The following is a 10,995-nucleotide window of genomic DNA, read 5'->3' on the forward strand; positions in this document are numbered from 1 at the left end:
GTGTCCTTTCACGCCTTGTGAGCTGTCTTCCTGCCCGACAGCTGGATTTGTAGGTAAGTGCTTTTGTTTTCTAGGTATGGGACTAAGGGGTTAATAGCTTCCCTTACTGTGTTTGGGACTTAATCTCTGGGGCTCAATTTTATATATATTAGATGGCTGTCTAAGTATTTTATTTACTCTCTGTCAGTATCTGAGGGATTATAAGAAATGCTCGCTTTTTACTATGCTGCGCAGTTTCTTTTCCTGCCAGTCATGTGACTCCCCGCTCTTCCGTTTGAGATTCAGAGCGACGTCATTTCTATGTGAGCGCTCTACTGTAACGGCTTGTTTGACCGATCTGCAGGGGAGTTTGTTGAACATTGGTGAAGGTTCAGGTAGGGCACCTCAGGCTGGCTGAGGTGTAGAGGCGCATACTTTGTTTTTTCCTGATTTTTCTGTTAACATTTTCCTTTTCAAAGTGACAGTAGTCATTTTCAAGTTATCTTTTATTCCGTTTCTCTGGGGATTAATCCAAGCTATGGACTCTGAACATTAATAAATGTTTACTGTGTTTGGAGGCACAAATTGTTTTGCTTATGCAATTTTGTTCCTCATGTTTAACCAGAACGCTTAAGTTTAAAGATAAATTACTGCCTTCCCAGGATGATGCTGTTCAGGATATGCCACAGCTTTCTCCTCAAACGTCCCAAGCCTCAATGGCTTCACATACAGTGCCCTGCGGTTCCTCTCAGCCTCCTTGAGGAGTTTATATGCCAATAGATTTTGCTGCACAGATATCTTCTGTGGTATCTGCGGCTTTATCTGCTTTTCGCAAGAGGAAATCAAAACATTTTTCTGTTAGTAAGGTGTCTGTCCCATCTTCTGCTGCAAAGGTTGACCTCCCCCATAAATCTGATGAGGAGGATACCTCGGTAGCTTCTGAGGGTGAGATCTCAGATTCGGACAGTATAAATCCTTTGACTGATTCTAAAGAAGTAAGCTTCAGATTTAAGTTTGAACACCTTCGTTTAATTCTAAAGGAGGTACTAGCTACTTTGGACAACTCCAACTCTCCGTAAGCTTAATAAATACTATGATGTTCCATCTGCCATGGAAATATTTTCTGTCCCAGACCGTGTGTCGGAGATCATTTCTCAGGAATGGGATAAGCCAGGGGTTCCCTTTTCCCCTTCTCCCGTTTTTAAGAAGATGTTTCCTGTTGCTAACGCATTAGGGACTCATGGCACACTGTGCCTAAAGTGGAAGGAGCTATATCCACTCTGGCCAAGAGAACCGCGATTCCTATAGAGGATAGCTGTTCCTTTAAGGATCCCATGGATAAAAAGCTGGAGGCTTATTTTAAAAATGTATGTTCATCAGGGATTACAATGGCAGCCTGCCGTTTGTATTGCTACGGTAACAAGCGTAGCATCTTATTGGTGTGACGCTTTGTCCAAGCTAATTTTAGAAGAGACTTCGTTAGAGGAGATCCAAGATAGGATCAAGGCTCTCAAGCTGGCTAATTCCTTTATTTCTGATGCCAACATGCAAGTCATTAGACTGGGAGCCAAGATGTCTGATTTCACTGTTCTAGCCCGCAGGGCTCTGTGGTTAAAATCTTGGTCAGCTGATATTACCTCCAAGTCCAAGCTCTTGTCGCTACCTTTCAAGGACAAGACCCTGTTTGGCCCTGGTCTGGCGGAGATAATTTCTGAAATTACAGGTGGAAAGGGGTCTTTTCTGCCACAGGACAAGAAGAATAGACCCAAGGGACCTCAAAATTCTAATTTTCATTCCTTTTGTAACTTCAAGGGTCAATAGTCTTCCTCTTCCTCCTCCAATCCGGAGCAGTCCAAGTCCTTTTGGAGACCCAATCAAACTTGGAATAAGGGGAAGCAGTCAAAGAAGCCTTCATCTGAGACTAAGACAACATGAAGGGTCCACCCCCGGTCCGATAGTGTATCAAGCAGGGGGCAGACTTTCCTTGTTTCGTCAAGCTTGGATATGCAATGTCTCAGACCCTTGGGCTGTGGACATAGTATCTCAGGGTTACAAAATAGAATTCAAGACTTGTCCTCCCAGGGGCAGATTTCTCCTCTCAAGATTATCTGCAGATCAGGTAAAAAGAGAGGCATTCTTAAGATCCATTCAGGATCTTTCTTCCCTGGGAGTGATTGTTTCAGTAAAGGAACAGGGTCTAGGATTCTATTCAAATCTGTTTGTGGTCCCAAAAAATAGTGAATTTTTTGACCCAAGTTTCTCAGGGTACCGTCCTTCAAGGTGGAGAACATTCGGTCCATTCTTCCTTTGGTCCAAGAGGGTCAGTTCATGACCACCATAGACCTGAAGGACGCGTATCCTCATGTTCCCATTCACAGGGATCATTACCAGTTTCTGAGATTCGCTTTTGTAGACGAGCACTTTCAATTTGTTGCTCTTCCGTTTGGCCTTGCCACGGCTCCCAGAATTTTCACAAAGGTTCTGGGGGCGCTCTTGGCAGTAGTCAGGTCTCAGGGAATTGCGGTGGCTCCTTACCTGGACGACATCTTGGTTTCATCTTTTCAACAAGCAAAATCTCATACAGAGATCTTGTTGTCTTTTCTACGTTCCAAGGATGGAAAGTGAATCTGGAGAAGAGTTCCCTTGTTCCATCTATAAGGGTGTGTTTTTTAGGGACCATCATAGATTCCCTATCTATGAAGATTTTTTCAAACGGAGGTCAGAAAATCCAAACTTCTCTCTTCTTGCCTCTCTCTCCAGTCTACTGTTTGGCCATCAGTGGCTCAATGCATGGAGGTAATTGTCTGATGGTCGCTTCCATGGACATCATTACCTTTGCTCTATTCCTTTTGAGAGCTCTACAATTATGCATGCTCAGACAATGGAACGGAGACCATTCAGAGGATAGATCTGGACCAGTTGACAAGAGACTCTCTCTCATGGTGGATTTCTCAGGATCATCTGTCTCACGGCACATGCTTCTAGAAACCCTCCTGGGTGATTGTGACCACGAACGCTAGCCTGCTGGACTGTCTAGCAGTCTCGGGCTCGTTAAAGGCTCCGGGCCTGTGGAATCGGGAGGATTCTACTCTCCCCATAAACATCTTGGAATTGAGGGCGATCTTCAATGCCTTGATGGCTTGGCCTCAGTTATCTTTAGCCCGGTGTATCAGATTTCAGTCAGATAACATCACCTTAGTGGCTTACATCAACCACCAGGGAGGAACTCGGAGTTCCTTGGCCATGAAGGAGGTGGCTCGGATTGTTCAGTGGGAGGAAGCTCACAATTGTCTTCTATCTGCCATCCATATTCCAGTAGTGGACCACTGGATGGGGGATTTTCTGAGCAGACAGACTTTCATCCCGGGGAGTGAGCTCTCCATCCGGAGGTGTTCTCCAGGTTAACCCTCAAGTGGGGGGTGCCCGAGTTGGATCTGATGGCATCTCGTCAGAACGCCAAGCTTCCAAGGTACTGTTCAAGGTCAAGAGATCCTCAGGTCGCCCTCATAGATGCTCTGACAGTTCCTTGGTATTTTGGTCTAGCATACCTGTTTCCTCCGTTTGCACTTCTTCCACGAGTCATTGCTCGTATGAAACAGGAGCGTGTGTCTGTAATTCTGATAGCTCCTGCATGGCCTCACAGGATCTGGTTTGCAGACCTGGTGAAGATGTCTTCTCTGCCACCTTGGAGGTTACCTCTGAGGAAGGACCTTCTACCTCAGGGTCCTTTCCTCCATCCAAATCTAGTTTCTCTGAAGCTGACTGCATGGAGATTGAATGCTTGGTTTTGGCTAAGCGTGTATTCCGTCATTGATACTATGCTTCAGGCCCGCAAACCAGTTACTCGTAAAATTTACCATAAGGTAAGGCGCAAATACCATTATTGGTGTGAATTGAAGGGCTTCTCTTGGAGGGGGTCAGCATTCCTTTTTCTTTTCTCCAGAAAAGTCTGGAGAAAGGTTTGTCATTCAGTTCTCTGAAGGGTCAGATTTCTGCGTTATCTATTCTTTTACACAAGCGTCTGGCAGATATGCCAGACGTTCAATCTTTTTGTCAGACCCTGGTCAGAATCAGGCCAGTGTTTAAACCTGTTGCTCCTCCTTGGAGCTTGAACCTTGTGCTTAAGGTTTTGCAGCTGGCTCTGTTTGAACCAATGCATTCTGTAGATATTAAGTTGTTATCTTGGAAAGTTTTGATTCTTATTGCTATTTCCTCTGCTCGCAGAGTTTCTGAACTCTCTGCTCTGCAGTGGGATTCGCCTTACCTTATTTTTCATGCGGATAAGGCGGTCCTTCGTCCTAAGTTAGGATTTCTCCCTAAAGTGGTTTCGGATCGAAATATTAATCAGGAAATTGTTGTTCCTTCTCTTTGTCCTAATCCTTCTTCTCATAAGGAATTTTTGCATAACTTAGATGTTGTGCGTGCTCTTAAATTTTATCTACAGGCTACTAAGGATTTTCGCCAATCTTCGGCCCTTTTTGTTTGTTTCGCTTGAAAGCGGAAGGGCCAGAAGGCCTCTTCTACTTCTCTTTCCCTCTGGTTGAGAAGTATGAATCGTTTTGAATATGAATCTGCTGGGCATCAGTCTCCTGAGAGAATTACGGCTCATTCTACTAGGGCTCATCCTGGGCTTTTAAAAATTAAACTTCTGTGGAACAGATTTGCAAGGCGGCTACATGGACCGTTCTGCATACTTTTTCAAAATTTTACAAATTTGATACTTTTGCCTCAGCTGAGGCTTCCTTTAGGAGAAAGGTTCTTCAAGCGATGGTGCCTTCGGTTTAGGCCTGCTGTCTTGTTCTCCCTCCCTGTTCATTCCATGTCCTCTAGCTTGGGTATTGGTTCCCACTAGTATTTGGAATGACGTTGTGGACTCTCCATGTCTTAGGAAAGAAAACTAAATGTATGCTCTTTGTCTCCTCCTGCTGGCCAGGAGTGAATATCCCACTAGTAATTGGAATGACGTTGTGGACTCTCCATGTCCGGAAAAAAAGACATTTATCAGGTAAGCATACATTTTATTTTTCCCCCTTTACTGCAATGTAAAATGTAATTGTTTTTTGTGTGTTTATGTATGTCAGGTACAGTATATCAGTGTCCGCCAATAGAATCGTGAGAGGCAATGCAAACTCTTATTTTTCAAATTTTTTACAAACGTAACTTCCTGTTACTATCAAAATAAATGTAAACAACTATAAAATAAATTTCACTTTTATAATGCAAAATATACATTCATTAATTATCACGTTTAAGCAGTGCTCTTTCATATGCATAACAGACATGTATTGAGGGACAATACAGTTCTTGTTTTTTTGTAAAATAAAGTGGCCAAAAAGCTATTAAATCAGCTATTTGATTTGGAGCATTTGCAGGTTTTCAGAATTTGCTTTTTGGTCTTCTAGTGAGTGTGGGACTAGCACATAATTAAAAAAAAAAGGTAAATAGATTTTGACATCTCTAGACAAACTTTATACTTTACTAAAGAAGTGCTGTGAAATTCTGCTCAGTCACTGAGGCAGATGGAGTGCATATCAAATATTGCAAGTTTTCATAATATTTTAAATGTTATTAGTGGAAATGATATATTTTTGTTTATGAAATACTGTATATTGTATATATTTTTGTTTATGAAATACTGTATATTGTATATATTTTTGTTTATGAAATACTGTATATTGTATATATTTTTCAGAAATTCTAAAATAAAAACAAATTGTAGTAGAGGACTAAAATACCTAAACCGTATTGCACGTAGCAAACAAAATGCAGTGCCTAATAAGCTACAGTAGAGGATTCAATGCTTATCCCCTGGGATCATCAGTATATCTACAGTGTATATATATATATATATATATATATATATATATATAAATAAAGGGACATAAGTGCAAAAAGAAAAGCCTGAATGTGTTAGAGCTGTTATTGCACGGTGTCTAAATTCAGCTCAAGAGCAACAAACATGGCTGCTGACAGGTGGCTACGCACACATGACTCTTGTCATTGGCGCTCTGGCTATGCTGAGCTGAAGAGCAGTAGTACATTGCTGCTATTGAGCTGATTTGACTGCGTGTTTATTCCCTTTGCAGAAGCTAAACTCATATTCAAAAGCAAGAAATCTTGTGATAATAAAACAAGCTAGAGCACTTATTTGTATTATTTCTTAGATTCATTCCCAGAGCCCTTATTCCTTACCATGGACCTAAGAGTGATTCCCTACCATGGTCATAAGGGATCTACATGAACAAATTGCTGAGTCTGTCTAGCAGTATCATTGCTCTTCTAGGGCAAGTTAAAGGGGAACAAGCATTCAGATGTGTGTAGTATGCAGAGCACTGCAGTTTATTTGGTGTTTCTGAGTACAGCTTAAACTCTCCCCTCTCTCTCCCCAGGATGTAGACAGTGAAATTCCTGAACCTTCAGACTGGGACAGATATGCAGCTGAAGAATACGAGATACTAGTTGCAGAGGAATCTGCAACCGAACAGTTAAGAGAGGGGTAAGTGAGAAATAGAAATATTTACAAGAAACTCTGTTATTTGATTTACAGTTTAAATACAAGAGATAAACATATTTGTGAGAAAGTGTCAGAGCAAGGTTATGAATATGAGGAAATTTAAAGTACCACTTTGTAGAAAAGGTAGAAGATTTGTGGAAATGTCTAAAGAACAAAACCTCAGTGGCAATCACATAAGATTCAACACTTATGGAAGCCAAAATTAAACTTTCATAATTTAAAAAAAAATCAAATTTTCTTCTATTATCTGATGTACTTTGCTCTTTGTTAAAAAAAAATCCTTTCAATATGAGCATACTGAAGTAGCATGAGTTGTGAATTGAGCACTATTTGGCAGCAGTGTTGTATCAATGTTCTACAAGCTGACTGTAGAAGGAAGTTTAGCGACAGTAATCAGTTCTGAGTGACAACAAGGATCATCCACAGTTCTGCCTTTATTTACTACTACTTGAAAGATAGATGCACTCTCAGTTTATGTTCAAACAATGCTCTTTGCTAAACCGTGCTACTAGCTATGCAGCACTTTCTTAGTTTACTATTGAGTTTTACCAAATAGTTGTTGAAGCTAGTGTACTGGTTAACTGTAAACAACGCTATCAACCTTACTTCCATATAGTGCTCGAGACGTGCACGCCCTTGAACCTACCTCAGTATGCTCCAGTGGAAAGAAACTAAGTGTCATTAATGTATTTACTAGGTTTTGAGTTATTTCAATGGTAAACATTACGTATTTTCCTCTATCAATAATGACCCATAATAGTCAAAACTACTGAATACATTTGCTTAACTACAACTATATAGAAGATGTATTCTAAAATGTACTACTATATATAAAGGCTTTTACATGTCTTATTTCTGCCAACCTTTTGTCTCAAGGTCTTTTGAGGATGACTACGAGGGGGAAGAGATCAACTCTGCTCCTGAAATTGCAAACAAGATGGACAAATTAGTTATCACAGACCTAACAGCGTGAACAGGATGTATCCACCTGTCCTTGGGCAATCAGCATGGCCAGGACCTGCCTATATTTATGGACTAAATCACACAGACTTTAAGGATAAATTTTAAATATATTTTTAAAAAAGATTTGTGAAGAGAAGAGCTTTGTTTTATAAACTGCAATATGAAATTTGAAATTCATATTTTTTTTTCTCTGCATCAAGGGTGAGTGTAAACTTTTTGGCTGTTTAAGAAATAAGTAGCCTATGTGCAATATGTCTTAAATAGAATGTGTTTTTGCAACAGTAGTGTCTTGCTCTAAAACTTTTCCTCCTTGTAGATGTATTTATATGTCCATGTAATCGTACAGTTTCATAAAGTTTTATAGTTTTCTTATTCATCAATGCCCAAATCAGGTTCTTGAGTGCCAAACACAGCCCGTAATGTTAGTTCTCTGTACTTGAACCAAATTCAGTTATTTTGATTCAGTCACGTGGACAGAGCTAATAAAGTTCTGTTTTCTATGAGGCCTTCAAGATCAGGTTTGGGCACATATAGTATAAGTGTTGACCAGACTACTTGTATAGTAATTTATTTCATCAGACCCATTAGTGCAGGGGCTTAACTTCTGCTAACCAAATAAACCAGATTTTACAAAGCCAAGTGTCCTTAGATACCCATGCTTGCTGGTGCAGAGGGACCATGAATTGTAGAGCATATTTTGCTTCCCTCCAGCTTGTGAATCAGCTGCTGAGAAGAAGACCATGATCACACAATGCTCAGTATATGACACACTCTTTTTTTCTCTCTCTCTCTCTGCGCCAGGGAGAAAGCAAACATTATATTTAGACCTTTTTGTTTCCCTATAAACAATACTTATTTCTCCAACATTGGTGTGTCCGGTCCACGGCGTCATCCTTACTTGTGGGAATATCTCTTCCCCAACAGGAAATGGCAAAGAGTCCCAGCAAAGCTGGCCATATAGTCCCTCCTAGGCTCCGCCCACCCCAGTCATTCGACCGACGGACAGGAGGAAATATATAGGAGAAACCATATGGTACCGTGGTGACTGTAGTTAGAGAAAATAATTCATCAGACCTGATTAAAAAACCAGGGACACACCGTTGGAGAAAGTAATTTATCAGGTAAGCATAAATTCTGTTTTCTCCAACATTGGTGTGTCCGGTCCACGGCGTCATCCTTACTTGTGGGAACCAATACCAAAGCTTTAGGACACGGATGAAGGGAGGGAGCAAATCAGGTTACCTAAACGGAAGGCACCACGGCTTGTAAAACCTTTCTCCCAAAAATAGCCTCCGAAGAAGCAAAAGTATCAAATTTGTAAAATTTGGCAAAAGTGTGCAGTGAAGACCAAGTCGCTGCCTTACATATCTGGTCAACAGAAGCCTCGTTCTTGAAGGCCCATGTGGAAGCCACAGCCCTAGTGGAGCTGGCCATATAGTCCCTCCTAGGCTCCGCCCACCCCAGTCATTCTCTTTGCCGTTGCACAGGCAACATCTCCACGGAGATGGTTAAGAGTTTTTTGGTGTTTAAATGTAGTTTTTTATTCTTCTATCAAGTGTTTGTTATTTTAAAATAGTGCTGGTATGTACTATTTACTCTGAAACAGAAAAGGATGAAGATTTCTGTTTGTGAGAGGAAGATGATTTTAGCAGACAGTAACTAAAATCGATTGCTGTTTCCACATAGGACTGTTGAGATGAAGTAACTTCAGTTGGGGGAAACAATTAGCAGACTTTTCTGCTTAAGGTATGACTAGCCATATTTCTAACAAGACCATGTAATGCTGGAAGGCTGTCATTTCCCCTCATGGGGACCGGTAAGCCATTTTCTTAGTCAAACAAACAGAATAAAGGGCTTAATATGGGCTATAAAACTGGTAGACACTTTTATGGGCTAAATCGATTGCTTTATTTGGGCATTTTATTCATGTTTATGCTGATAATTCACATTTATAAACTTGGGGAACGTTTATTAAACGGCAGGCACTATGTTAGACACCTTTTCCAGTCAGGGGGCCTTCCTTGTTGTAGGCTGAGCCTCATTTTCGCACCATTACTGCGCAGTTGTTTTTTGAGAGCAGGACATGCAGATGCATGTGTGAGGATCTGAAAGTTGCTGGAAAAGTTTCTAGAAGGCGTCACTTGGTATCGTATTCCCCTCTGGGCTTGGTTAGGTCTCAGCAAAGGCTATAGCTGGGACTGTATAGGGGTTAAATTTATAAACGGCTCCGGTTCCGTTATTTTAAGGGTTAAAGCTCTGAAATTTGGTGTGCAATACTCTTAATGCTTTAAGACACTGTGGTGAAATTTTGGTAATTTTTGAACAATTCCTTCATACTTTTTCACATATTCAGTAATAAAGTGTTTTCTGTTTAAAATTTAAAGAGACAGTAACGGTTTTGTTTTAAAACGTTTTTTGTGCTTTATTGACAAGTTTGAGCCTGTTTAACATGTCTGTGCCTTCGGATAAGCTATGTTCTATATGTATGAAAGCCAATGTGTCTCCCCATTTAAATTTGTGTGATAATTGTGCCATAGCGTCCAAACAAAGTAAGGACAGTACTGCCACAGATAATGAAATTGCCCAAGATGATTCCTCAGATGAGGGGAGTAAACATGATACTACATCATCCCCTACTGTGTCTACACCAGTTTTGCCCACGCAGGAGGCCCCTAGTACATCTAGCGCGCCAATGCTTATTACCATGCAACAATTAACGGCTGTAATGGATAACTCCATAGCAAATATTTTATCCAAAATGCCTACATATCAGAGAAAGCGCGATTGCTCTGTTTTAAACACTGAAGAGCAGGAGGGCGCTGATGATAATTGTTCTGTCATACCCTCACACCAATCTGAAGTGGCCATGAGGGAGGTTTTGTCAGATGGGGAAATTTCAGATTCAGGAAAAATTTCTCAACAAGCTGAACCTGATGTTGTGACATTTAAATTTAAATTAGAACATCTCCGCGCACTGCTTAAGGAGGTGTTATCTACTTTGGATGATTGTGACAACTTGGTCATTCCAGAGAAATTATGCAAGATGGACAAGTTCCTAGAGGTTCCGGTGCACCCCGACGCTTTTCCTATACCCAAGCGGGTGGCGGACATAGTGAATAAGGAGTGGGAAAAGCCCGGCATACCTTTTGTTCCCCCCCCTATATTTAAGAAATTATTTCCTATGGTCGACCCCAGAAAGGACTTATGGCAGACAGTCCCTAAGGTCGAGGGGGCAGTTTCTACTCTAAACAAACGCACTACTATTCCTATCGAGGATAGTTGTGCTTTCAAAGATCCTATGGATAAAAAATTGGAGGGTATGCTTAAAAAGATTTTTGTACAGCAAGGTTACCTTCTACAACCCATTTCGTGCATTGTTCCTGTCACTACCGCAGCGTGGTTCTGGTTCGAGGAACTAGAAAACTCGCTTGGTAGAGAGACTCCATATGAGGAGGTTCTGGACAGAGTTCACGCACTTAAGTTGGCTAACTCTTTTATTTTAGATGCCGCTTTGCAATTAGCTAGATTAGCGGCGAAAA

General features: G+C 41.0%; 1 protein-coding gene across 2 annotated transcripts in view; it reads left to right on the forward strand.

Moving 5' to 3' along the window:
• Window positions 1–8,090, forward strand: part of PPP2R3A (protein phosphatase 2 regulatory subunit B''alpha) — a 703,244-nt gene extending 695,154 nt beyond the window's left edge. Inside the window, exons 15-16 of one of the 2 annotated variants that reach the window (XM_053709750.1) lie at window positions 6,369–6,475; window positions 7,370–8,090. In XM_053709750.1, coding sequence (XP_053565725.1) covers window positions 6,369–6,475; window positions 7,370–7,466 — 204 coding nt within the window. In that variant the 3' untranslated portion in view covers window positions 7,467–8,090. Of the gene's footprint in view, window positions 1–6,368; window positions 6,480–7,369 lie in introns of those variants that run through there. The other variant, XM_053709751.1, reaches the window with a different exon arrangement.
• Window positions 8,091–10,995: the final 2,905 nt, after the last annotated feature.

The sequence above is a fragment of the Bombina bombina genome, chromosome 4 (genome assembly GCF_027579735.1).
Source record: "Bombina bombina isolate aBomBom1 chromosome 4, aBomBom1.pri, whole genome shotgun sequence".
Classification (NCBI taxonomy): domain Eukaryota; kingdom Metazoa; phylum Chordata; class Amphibia; order Anura; family Bombinatoridae; genus Bombina; species Bombina bombina.